This window comes from Phyllobates terribilis, unplaced genomic scaffold, assembly GCF_046119375.1.
Source record: "Phyllobates terribilis strain yellow unplaced genomic scaffold, ASM4611937v1 Scaffold_5__5_contigs__length_657084704, whole genome shotgun sequence".
NCBI classification, from domain to species: Eukaryota; Metazoa; Chordata; class Amphibia; order Anura; family Dendrobatidae; genus Phyllobates; species Phyllobates terribilis.
In genome coordinates, this window is record NW_027362765.1 from 568,417,542 (window position 1) to 568,430,879 (window position 13,338).

General features: G+C 43.0%; 1 protein-coding gene across 1 annotated transcript in view; it reads left to right on the forward strand.

Moving 5' to 3' along the window:
* SNCG (synuclein gamma) overlaps positions 1-3,621 on the forward strand; it is a 30,482-nt gene extending 26,861 nt beyond the window's left edge. The window contains exon 5 of the mRNA XM_073685894.1: positions 3,447-3,621. Within this exon, the coding sequence (XP_073541995.1) occupies positions 3,447-3,467 (21 nt within the window). The 3' untranslated portion in view covers positions 3,468-3,621. The remainder of the gene's footprint in view (positions 1-3,446) is intronic.
* Positions 3,622-13,338: the final 9,717 nt, after the last annotated feature.

Below are 13,338 nucleotides of genomic sequence, written 5' to 3' on the forward strand. Positions count from 1 at the left end.
TGAAACGCTCCAAAGTTATCTGGGAGTAGGCCGAGCCCCTCACCTGGTGAGCACAGTGCGACGTGGGACGTTATGACCAGCTGGAGTAACGTGGATAAAGAACAGTGAGTACATAGCCTGGACTGCATTACAGGACTCCGTGTCGTTACTGCTGCTCCTGTGGACCATCATCCCTAACATCCGCACTCACTGCCCTGAGGCTCTACTCTTCCCGTGGGCAGTTATACTATCCTCTGCTGCATCCACAACACCAGCCTCAGCGGTCTGCCCTGCAGCGGCGGTTCACTCTGACCGCAATCCACGGGTGGCGTAGTCGGACATTTAATCACAAAACCATATAAATAGACCGCCATTTGGGTTGACCACCCTGAGCCACGGAACCGGGTCCCCCGCCACGCAAGGACTACAATCCCCAGCATCCAGAACGAGTCCGGTTCCGGGTATCCCCGCACACACGCGGCCCAGGGGGCGTGTCACAATCATTTCTTCAAATCCCCTTGACCAATGATGGGCAATTCATTTTCCTAGGTGCCACATGAGAGACCGTGACTGTTGTGGAGGGCCCAACTAATTCGTTGATCTTAATTCTGTTCAATATTAATACAGTATTATTACTTTATATTCATATAAATGTTAGTATTTATTATTGAGCAGATCAACCATATAATTTACTCATTTTTATAAAGTTTATAAAAAGCAGTAAATTATACTGGTTCTGTTATTCAGCCCTTGTACCATAATCAGCAGCTCCCTCACCACACAGTATGATATCACCTTAGCTACACACACAGTGTACTAGACTCCTCAGCAACCCATACAAGGTGTGATGCCCCTACAACCCCAACACAGTATGATGGCCCACTGAATGAGTCCCCACAATCTCAAAAAAGTATAATACCAGACACAATATGATGCCCCCCACAAAATATGATTGTCCACACAGTATGATGAGAGGATGATAGCTCCCACAGCTACAATATGATGGCCTGCACTGGCCCCTAAAAAGTATAATTCCACACACAGACTTATTACACCCAAACAGTATGATCCCCTACAGTCCCATATATATATATATATTGATTGATGACTCTAACAGCATGATCCCCAATAGACTACAACAAATTATGATGTCTACCAAAGCTCTCAAAAACAGACTGATAACCCCTACAATATTATCTCCAAAGGCCCCCAAACACATTTTGATGGCCCTTACCCAGTATGATCCCCCAGAGTCACCAAACACAAAATGATGGTCCCACACAATCCCCCACAAGTGAATGAAAAAAAAAACCACTACTTACCGAGGCTCCAAAGCAGGCGCGAAGTAATGACGTCACACCTGTTGCATTGAGAAGCTCAGACGCACAAGCTGAATGGTGAAAGATGGAGCCGGTGCATGCCTTCTTCACCATTGTTTTCACCGTTATGTAGATAAAATACATAAAATAAAAGATGTCAGAATAAGTAAAATAAAGATGTCAGACAGAGGTGGGAGGGCGGCCAGTGGGCCACAACTTCCAGCCCTCATGCTATCCTGGGCTGCAGGCTGTATAGAAACAGCCCTAGAGCCGGATGTGGCCTGTGGGCCGCAGTTTTCCTAGGTCTACCCTAGAGGGAAAAAAATAAAACTTACAATTAAGTTTAATAAAGTTTAAATAAACAAAGTAAATAAACAGAATTATAACATTAAGCAGGGAAAGTTTACATTACTGTAATGTATCCATTTTAGACAGACTTGACAGGAAGTAACTTGGAAGCTCAGAAATTAAAGGGGTTGGAAACTTTATCTCTTTATTTCCATTTTAGCAAATGTTTTGGGGAGATGATTCTGGTCCATCAGTCTTCAAATGAAAATTACTTGCAAGTGACACAAAATCACTTCCCCAACACATTTGTGAAAATAACACGGGCATCCCCTATAAGGTCTCATCCATGTAGCACACAAGTTTTATGATGGCAAATGGATTTCTATGTGACTTCATAGAATGCAGTTGGTATACCATGCAATATCGAGTGTCGTATGATGCTCTGTTGGGTTTACTTGAATAGAATTGTAATATGACATTTAATAAAGCATGACACAAATTTGATATCCAATTCATTTAGAGTACAACAGAAACAAACCTTTTCTGACTTCTTAGAAAATTAGCGTGAACACTTCTATGGGATTCCTTCTTATGGCTTACCTTTTGGAATCTGATAATAAATCGGAATTCTCCCATTACATTTATTCAGTGGCATCCTTTCATTATTTTGTGAATTACTAATTGAAAGTGAACTACTAATATGACAACTACAGATGATCAAATAGATTTGAAGGACTGGGTCAGTATTCCAAGCCACTGGATGGGAGGGCTTTGCAATTTCCCATCAAGATGATACCCTGCCTCCTCTTTTGCTTAGCGAGGCTGGCTTGATGTCATCTTTGAATTGTGACTCATACAGGAGTGCCTGTCACCCACAATGTGGGAAAGACTAAGTGCAGCATGAAGGGATGAGGGGAAGGAAGCCCAGACTCTAGGGATAGGGGGAGTGGAGACCCCTAGGCAGATCTAATAACACCCTGCCTACCCTACTGTCCCTATATTGGTTCCCCACCAATCGCTGAGCAGGAAATCTAAGCCCTGTATGTCTCTAGAGCTAGGCCCTGGATAGGGAGGGGGGTGAGCACTAGTCAGTCCCCACTATAAACTAAAGACAACAAGGGAGACAAACAAAGGGGAAGAAACTTAGCTTCAGCAGACTCCAGAGAGATAACCCGCTGGGTCCAAAAGTCAGAAGGATTAAGAAGGCGTCTGCAATGCCAAATGCAGAGACCTTCTGCAGCCAGATGCAGAGCGACTGTCTGTTGCATCTGACACATCCGTGACAGTCCCATCCAGTTGCCACAGAGAACTGATCTAGCACTGGACCTGGTGAAAACATTGTTGTCTCTGTTAGTAAATAAAACTTAATTGCCAAACTTGGTACCAATCTAAGTTTTACTTTAATATTAAATATCCAATATTGTATTGTCAGTGAAATAGTCAACAATATCACCATCATCTGCACATCTTGCTCTATTGTTCAATATACAAGTATCAGGCACTTACAGTCCAAGGTTGTAAACTGGTAACAACTGTTTTTTATTACTAAGCCACTAACTAGATAGAATTACTATGCACTTTTACCCCGACCCTTAGACAATGGGCCACCTCTGTGAGCCAGTACTGTATTTTATTTCAGTCCTAAGGTGACCAACGTGGATACAGTCTTCATTCCTTGTCCCAGAGATCTTTTTTTAAGAAGTACATTCAACACCCATGATTGAATAGGGAATTTTGACAATCTGAAGGAGCATCAAAAACAGATGATGGAAAATAAGGCAGCATTGTGTGAAATAATAAAAAGAAATTGAGAGAAAGTGATCTTAAATATTGTGATTAATGTATTTTTTTTTCTTTCAGGCTGGGGATGCACAGTATTAGTCATTTCGTCTTAAGTGCTGCCAAAATCCTTAAAGATCTATAGCTAATACAAGAGCAGGAAAGCCATTAACTCCACAGCTGAAGATATCCAATCATCATACATCGCTGTTTATCTTGAAGATTTAACAATTCACCTTCTTCTGATATATATGTTCACCCAAAGTAATATCATAGCAGTTGTGAGAAAAAGTTTGCAAACCTTTGGGAACATCTGGATTTCATGATTAAATCCTAAAATGTCGACTAAGCCATAAAGTCTTAATTGACAGCATTTAACAGTGCCATATTTTTATTGAGCAATTGGCTTAAACAATTGAGTTCATTGTTGGTAAAGCAAGGATGTGAATAATTTAGCAACCAATAGAACATCAGTATTGAACTTCATGAACAACACCTTTGGTCCATTTCCATATGGAAAATTCATAGTAGCCAATTTCATGAATTTCTGCATATTGTTAACTAGCTAATTATTCTTTAAGGATTCTAGAGCACTATTAGATCTATGTAGGACTCCGATTCCTAGTAAGCAACAGTGAGACATTTCTCCCATTAAACCATGATTTTATTTATTTTATATGAGTTAAAGGGGTTGTCCACTAGTTGATAACACCTGCTTACACACTAAACTCCACCAAATAAAGTAATTAAAAAAAAGTATATTTACTTCTTGGACTGGCACCATTTCCAGCAATATTACATGAGTGATGGAGCCTATCAGCGACCACTGATGGGCTGCATGGCTCACCTGACATAATAGTGTCAGGTAAGCACTGGCAGAATAAGCACTGACGTTGCAGGAATGGTGCCGGTCTGGGAGGTGATTATAATTTTTTTTTTAATTTTACATTGGGCACTATTGCATTTAGGAAGTGGTTGTCCAGTAATAGACAACCCCTTATTATGCTTTTTTAGTGCAACCTTTCCTTTGAAGAGGACCTGCCACTTGCTCAAAAAAAAAATTAAAATGAAGTTAAATAACTTTTAAAAATCTCTGAGCTCACCCGATTCTACTTTTTTTATTTCCATTTTGTGCTGCATTGCTCCATTGCAGACATATATTAACATTTGTTTCTTTTGGAGCAAAATAGAATGAGGCAGAGCAAAGCAAAACAAAAAAACTGGGAGAACCTGGACAGTTCAGGGATTTTACAAGGTATTTAACTCAATTTTTTTTAGCAAATGACAGGTCTTCTTTAAATTAGTCCAACCCCAAAACATTGTTCAGTTTACTGGGCAATCATAAGTTACCAATCTGTCATCAATGTTTCAGAGTTGATGTTCTTCATCTTCTTCTTACAGTGATCCAGAAAGTAAGGTGTCTTTAGGGCAATTTTCTCTGTCTGAAGCAGACCCCACTAGCATGATATATACAAGAAGGAGAAATATCTTCCAAGAGAGTGTTCCTTATGGCCATTTAACCCTTACGTTATAAGAATTAATAATAACGTCTTCTTCATTTTGCTCGTTGTCAGAATGTTGTAATGAAGAAAAGGTGATCAAAATGTGCATTTTATAGAACAGGGGTCATATTAACAATTGCAATTATTTTGGAACAACAAACTCTACTTGATTGTTTCATGGTCATTACCATAAAGTATTAAATATATTTAATGAACTTAAAAATTTGTTCAGTAAAACTAAGGCAATGTATAAAAGGATTTTCTATATTATAAGTTGTAAAAAGATTAGAGCACATTTTAAAAGAAAATTCATGAAGGAATCAAGAAAAGACCCAAGGGTTCACTTTTTTCACAACTGTAGCACAGGTGTATTGAATCCCTTTGTACATTACTTGTTTATTTTTACTTTAGTTCTGTACTATATATATAAAAAAATAAACATTTCACTTAATTTCTCTGTCTAGTCTTCTTTTGAGAGGGATTAAAAATGTTAACAGTATTTCGCCCTATTTGTTATATCTGTGTTAATTTCTTCCCAATATAGGCTTGAATAGTACGACCGATGCTGGGTTCCAGTATATGGAACAGGCTCAGGAGCTGAGTCTGCACCATACAAAGCCACCATCTGCCTGTAACAGCAGCGACCAGAGCTGTTTAACCAGTTAGAGGAAGTCTGTCATTCCCTAAACACACATTAAATTACTTATACAGTTATATTCTGTGAGATGTGGATTGAGTTTAGGCAGTGCTCGCTTTGGGACAAGGAGAAATGCTCATAATGCAAAGTGAGGGGATGCAACAGTGCTCTCTAAACTCTTGGCCACACCAAGGGTGCACTGAAGTGCCCCCATTTGCAAATGAAATAAAATACTTTTTTTTTTCAGTCATTAAAGCACTGAAATTGATACTGAAATTATGATTTTTATAGGGTCCTCTTTATAACGGTATATTTATGCTGTAGTTTAATTTGCGTTTTAGGGATGACAGACTCCTTTTAAACACTCTTGTCAATCTCTGACAGCAACATTTAAATGACGAGATTCAAGTTGTCCGACTGTGAACTGATACTGACAGGATACTGATGGATTACCATGGCAGTCACTGGGTGCCTGCTCAAGGCCACCATGGCTGCCTTTTGTCCTGCAGGTATAGGTAATAACTTCTTTTCACCTGTCATCCATTGTTTTGGGTTTGACAGCAGGCGGCAAAATGCTGCTGCTTTCCTGTGAGAATGACCAACTGCACACAGATAAGAAAGCAGTGGCTACTCTTGGTGTCTCAAACAACAATTGGACAATCATGGGTCTGGAGTAGGGTTGAGCCACCCCCATAGTGTTCGGGTTCGGTTCAGTTCGTCGAACAACGGGATGTTCGAGGAACTGTTCGTCGAACTGTTCGTCGAACACCTTAGAACACCATCGAACACCGTTAAAACCAATGGCAGGCAAACAAAAACACATAGAAACACATAGAAAACACCTTCAAAGGTGTCCAAAAGCTGACAAACTGCACAGAAGACGCTCTCTTTAAAAAAGCCGGCCGGCAATTCAGCGGCATACACTGGTACCCGAAAATTTAGACAAGAAGGAATAGAGCATCACACATGGATTAGATAGATAGAAACATGTCAGTCACATATATATGAAGTACAGTGACAGTGTTGGTTACTGTACTTGTCATTTAGTGTAAAGGATTTCTTAAAAAAAATATTAGTGTTTTCATGCACCGTCTCTTTAAAAAAGCCGGCCGGCAATTCAGCAGCGGTACCCGACAATTTACAACAGAAAGAATAGAGCTTCACACATAGATTAGATAGATAGAAACATGTCAGTCACATATATATGAAGTACAGTGACAGTGTTGGTGACTGTACTTGTCATTTAGTGTTAAAATAAAGGATTTATTAAAAAAAAATTGGCGTGGGGTTCCCCATAATTTTAGTCTCTAGCGGAAGTTAAGCGGACGGCTGGGGCAGATGTTTGAAGCCTGGGAAGGGGGTAATACCCATGGAGCTTCCCAGGCTACTAATATCAGCCCCCAGCTGAATACCTAGCCTTTACTAGCTATTAAAATGGGGGACCCCCCCCAAAAAATGACGTGGGGTCCCCCCTATTTTAATAGCTAGCAAAGGCTAGACACAGTAATCAACACTGTCACTGTGCTTCATATATATGTGACTGACATGTTTCTATCTATCTAATCTATGTGTGAAGCTCTATTCTTTCTATTCTAAATTGTCGGGTACCGCTGCTGAAATGCCGGCCGGCTTTTTTAAAGAGACGGTGCATGAAAACACTATTATTTTTTTTAATAAATCCTTTACACTAAATGACAAGTACAGAAAACAACACTGTCACTGTACTTCATATATATGTGACTGACATGTTTCTATCTATCTAATCTATGTGTGATTCTCTATTCTTTGTGTTCTAATTTGTCGGGTACCGGTGTATGCCGCTGCTGAATTGCCGGCTTTTCATGTTTCACTGTGAGCACTGTTCCCATCGATTTGGGCAATCACTCTAATGCCACAACCACCATGGCTGTGGCATTACAGTGAGTGGCAGACAATCCCTGCATGATTGGTGCTCTAAATAGCGCCAGACATGCAGGACACGCTTTTGGTGCACGAACAGTTATCGAACATAACCTCGAACAGCCGAATTTTTTGCAAATTGTTCGGGTTCGTCGAACAACTCGAACACCGCCCAAAACAGCTCGAATTTGAGATTGGCGAACAGTTCTAGTCGAACACCGCTCATCTCTAGTCTGGAGTGAGCTTACCGGTGTGAGCGTTATTTTCATCTGGATGTGCCTTGGATACACATCCAGTTAAAAAGTGTTGTGGAGAGAGGGCCACTGGACTACCGCTCCGCAATACAGTACCTATGCAACCACTAACCTATCAGATGCCAGCAGCAGGTGATATTGGTGTACTGAGTAGAGATGTGCGGTGTTTGACTTGAACTGTTCGCCAATCTCAAATTCGAGCTGTTTTGGGCGGTGTTCGAGCCTTTCGACGAACCCGAACGATTTGAAAAAAATTCGGCTGTTTGAGGTTATGTTCGATAACTGTTCGTGCACCAAAATCATAACTGGATTTTTTCTCAGTATTGCTGAAAATTAATGTTAATACGCAGTTTGAGTGTACAGCGGGGCGGGGGGAGGGGCAGGGGATGGATCTCTGCAGAAATAATGAAGATCTCCATTTTTTTTTCTCTTTCCCGCATTTACAGTGGGGAGGTGCAATCTGTCAGCCTATCAGCAGTGCACACACGGAGCGAAGTGCTTTTTTTCACACAAGCAAGGGCATGTGTCATTGGCAGTGTATGTCACATGTCCTTGCCCTATAAGACCCAGCCATTTTCCCTGTCGCCACCATTTTCTCACTGCTGCAGCTGCCTGGTAGACGGCACCGCTGTTGCTGTGTGCGCTATATTTTGTTAATTTCAAGCCAATTTTCACACAAATCTACAGATAGCTTGGGAGTAGGGAATAGTTGTGATTGCAGTCCTTTTAAGGACTAGGTTACATCATTTCCTACGACTTTTATCAGGCAGGTCTGTGCTCTTAAATAGATAGGTTGGGAGTAAAGACTAATTGTAATTGCAGTCCTTTTCAGGGCTTGGTTACATCAGTTCCTATCACTTTTATCAGGCAGGTCTGTGCTCTTAAATAGATAGGTTGGGAGTAAAGACTAATTGTAATTGCAGTCCTTTTCAGGGCTAGGTTACACCAGTTCCTATCACTTTTTGCCAGGCAGGACTGTGCCAGTGCTGTGCAAGTTTTTTTCACAGCATTTGTCTAAATCTAGCAAAGCAAATCCTTTTTGTCCTCTTGCAGTGTGTGTTAGTCAGTGGAGTAGCCTATCTGTGTTGCAAGCTACACCACCTGTGCATAGAATACAAATTTTTTTACTGCACCTAGTAAAGTAAAACCTTTTGGGCATAGCATCATTCTATTAGTCCATCTATACTAACCTCCACCAGGTTGCAAATTCAAAATAATTTTTATCTGCATCTAGCTCTGAAAAAATATTTGGGCTTCGGCTTGTAGCAGTGTGTGGGACTTGTTCTATTAGTCCATCTATACTAACCTCCAGCAGGTTGCAAATTCAAAATAATTTTTATCTGCATCTAGCTCTGAAAAAATATTTGGGCTTCGGCTTGTAGCAGTGTGCGGGACTTGTTCTATTAGTCCATCTATACTAACCTCCAGCAGGTTGCAAATTCAAAATAATTTTTATCTGCATCTAGCTCTGAAAAAATATTTGGGCTTCGGCTTGTAGCAGTGTGCGGGACTTGTTCTATTAGTCCATCTATACTAACCTCCAGCAGGTTGCAAATTCAAAATAATTTTTATCTGCATCTAGCTCTGAAAAAATATTTGGGCTTCGGCTTGTAGCAGTTTGTGGGTCTTGTTCTATTAGTCCATCTATACTAACCTCCAGCAGGTTGCAAATTCAATATAATTTTTTTCTGCATCTAGCTCTGAAAAAATATTTCGGCTTGTAGCAGTGTGTGGGACTTGTTCTATTAGTCCATCTATACTAACATCCACCAGGTTGCAAATTCAAAATAATTTTTATCTGCATCTAGCTCTGAAAAAATATTTGGGCTTCGGCTTGTAGCAGTGTGTGGGACTTGTTCTATTAGTCCATCTATACTAACCTCCAGCAGGTTGCAAATTCAAAATAATTTTTATCTGCATCTAGCTCTGAAAAAATATTTGGGCTTCGGCTTGTAGCAGTGTGTGGGACTTGTTCTATTAGTCCATCTATACTAACCTCCAGCAGGTTGCAAATTCAAAATATTTTTTATCTGCATCTAGCTCTGAAAAAATATTTGGGCTTCGGATTGTAGCAGTGTGTGGGACTTGTTCTATTAGTCCATCTATACTAACCTCCAGCAGGTTGCAAATTAAATCTAATTTTATTCTGCATCAAGCTCTGAAAAAATATTTCGGCTTGTAGAAGTGTGTGGGACTTGTTCTATTAGTCCATCTATACTAACCTCCACCAGGTTGCAAATTCAATATAATTTTTATCTGCATCTAACCCAGCCAATACTTTTGGGCTAATACCACAGTTTGGCCACTCAGCTCTGCTCGGTTCCCATCCATTGTTTTTTGTGTAAACAACTCCAGAGTTGTGTATTAGTTAACCACTTAAATGAGTGGAAAAAGGCCTGCTGCTGGTGGAAAGGGGAATAGGCGTGTTGGGAAGGGAAAAAAAGGTTGTGTCCGTGGGGTAGGTGTTAAAGCAACAGTAACATCTGCAGAAGAAAGACCATCTTCCAGTCAAACTAAGATGTCTACTTCTTTTAGCGGACAATGTGATAAGATCCCTTTCTTACGGCTACGCCAATCGCTACAAATTCCAGATGAGGTACAAAAACAGCAGGTGCTTCAACGGATATCAAGTGCTCCTTTAAGTGGGCTCTCCTCCACCTCAACTTCAACATCACAAATACTACAGTCCTCAGAGGTGTCACCCCAATCACACTTGCTTCCTCACAGCTCCCAAGTCTCCAGCTGTCCCATCTGAGTATGGGGTAGAACAGATGGTTGAGTCTGCAGAGCTGTTTACTCATACTATAGCCTGGGAATCAGAGGTCGGCTCCAGAGCTCCTGTGAATCTAGATGAGGAAATGATCTGCACTGATGCCCAGAATCTTTATGAGTCGGATCCAGGACCAGACGCAGAAGGTTCTGACCATAATGTAGACCCTCGTTCCCAAACTGTAACTCCTGTTGGTGGAGACAATGAGAAAGATGATGATGAGACTCAAATACCTGATTGGAGCGACAACTTTAGTTTTTTGTCAGGGCAGGAACAGGTTGGCTCTGAGGACGACAGGTGTGATAACACACAGGGTGATGATGACGAGGTTGGAGATCCCACTTACTGTCAACCCACAGTCAGCCAAGAGATGAGGTCAGCAGAGGAGGTGGAGGAGGATGCTAGTGACGACGAGGTCAGGTTGCGCCTTCCTGGACAGAGACGTAGTACTGGAAGCACGTCAACAACTGCATCCTCAAACACAACTCTGCCTCTCACCACAAGTCGTGGTGGCTCTTCAGGTCGCATGGGTGCTAAGCCTTGCATAGCCTGGGCATTTTTTCAGATCGATAAAGATGACCCAACTCGTGTTATCTGTAACATTTGTCAGCAAAAGCTAAGTAGAGGCCAAAAAATACATAGTTTGAGCACTTCATGCATGAACCGGCACATAGATATGAAGCATAAGTTGCAGTGGGAAGCTCACTGTGCTACAATGCGGCCTAGCCTGCCGGGCCAACCACCGTCTGCCACATCTTGTGCATCCGCGGCCTCTTCATCCTCTGTGACTGGGGGGACAGCAGTCACACCTGTTTAGGGACGCAGACCTGCCACCTCTTTACCCGCATCAGCCAGCGTGATTGGCAGGTCATCATTTTCTTTGGAGGTGGAAACACCAGCTTGTGTTCAGCGCTGTCCGACATCGATAGCACGACCTTTGGATCAAGGCAACCTAACATGTCTGGCTGCATCTTCCTCACAGACCGGCAGTTTGCCGAGGACACCCTTCTCAACCCCGTCTAAGCACAACAGCCAGCCCTCGGTCCCTCAGATGTGGACAAGTAAAAGACCATTTCCTCCTAGCCATGAGAAAGCTAAGAGGTTGAATTTCACCATCTGCAAGCTCTTGGCTACAGAAATGCTTCCTTTCCGCCTGGTGGACACAGAGGATTTTCGAGACCTTACGACCGTCGCAGTGCCCCAGTACCAGATGCCCAGTCGGCCCTACTTCTCAAAGAAAGGTGGGCCTGCGCTCCACCAGCATGTCGCACACAAAATCACCGCTTCTTTGAGAAACTCTGTGTGTGACAGGGTGCATTTCACCACAGACACTTGGACGAGTAGGCATGGACAGGGGCGTTACATGTCGCTGACTGGGCACTTGGTAACTATGGTGACAGCAGGACAGGTGGCTGCTGTCCAAGTCTTGCCGTCCCCACGAGTTGTGCGTCAATCCTCTTTATCTCAAAGTTCCTCCACTGCTTCTGCCTCCTCAACCTCCTCTCGGTCCTCCACCTGCACCCAAAGCCTGTCTGGTCATGCCACAAGCTTTCTAACTGCGCAGAAGGGATTCTGCACACCTCCTTACTATGCTGGCAGCAGGGCTCAACGTCATCAGGCGGTTTTTACTTTGAAATGTCTGGGAAATGTGAGTCACACAGCTGAGGAGTTGTGGTCAGCTCTGGAGAACCAGTTTCATGAATGGTTGTCTCCACTGGACCTGAAACCAGGGAAGGCCGTGTGCAACAATGCTGCAAACCTCGGTGCGGCCCTTCGCCGGGGCAATGTCACACACGTGCCTTGTATGGCTCACGTGTTGAACCTGGTTGTCCAGCAATTTTTAGCCCACTATTCCGGACTAGATGGCCTTCTGCAGAGGGCACGGTTGCTGTGTGCTCACTTCCGCCGTTCGCATCCCGCAACTCAGCGACTTACATCTCTACAGAAGTCGTTGGGCCTGCCACTTCACCGGCTAAAATGCGATGTGCCTACCCGGTGGAATTCAACTCTGCACATGTTGCAGCGACTGTGGCAGCACCGACAAGCCCTGGTGCAATACGTTGTGACGTATAGCCTGGGCCAACGAGATCCAGAGGTGGGGCAAATCACGCTGGAGGAGTGGTCTCAGATCAGGGACCTATGCACCCTTCTGCACAGTTTTGAAATGGCAACGAAGATGTTTAGTGCTGACGATGCCATTATCAGCATGACTATTCCGGTGATTTACATGCTGGAGCACATGTTAAACAGAATTCGGAGTCAGGTGGTGGCACAAGAGGAGGTGGAGGAAGTAGAGGAGGAGGAGTTGTATGCGGAAGGGCTAACATCTGCAAGGTCCAGACGGTCGGCAGCACCAAGGCGGCAGGCATGTGAGGGTGGGGGAGATGGTTTTACCAGGGCACATGGTAGCAGCCAAACTAGTGAGGAAGGTGCAGGAGCCCAGGAAGAAGTGGAGGATGAACTGATGGAAGACTCATCAGATGAGGGAGACCTTGATCACATTTCTGTTGTGCGAGGTTGGGGGGAGAGGGCAGAGGAAGGAAGCATGATTGTTACCTCGCCACCAACACAGCAGGGACTTGGTGCTCCGGGATGCGCAAGACACATGAGTGCCTTCTTGCTGCACTACCTGCAACATGACCCTCTAATTGTGAGAATTAGATATAATCCTGACTACTGAGTTGCCACACTGTTAGATCCCCGGTACAAAAGTAAATTTGCAGAAATTATTCCTGCCATAGAAAGAGATGCACGCATGCAGGAGTATCAGCAGAGACTGTTGCAGAATCTTACATGTGCTTTTCCCCAAAACACTAGTGGTGCACGTAGTTTATCTCACAGTTCCAACTTGCCAACCGTGGGACCGTCGAATGTTCAGCACTCAAAACGTAACAGAAACACAGTATCTGCT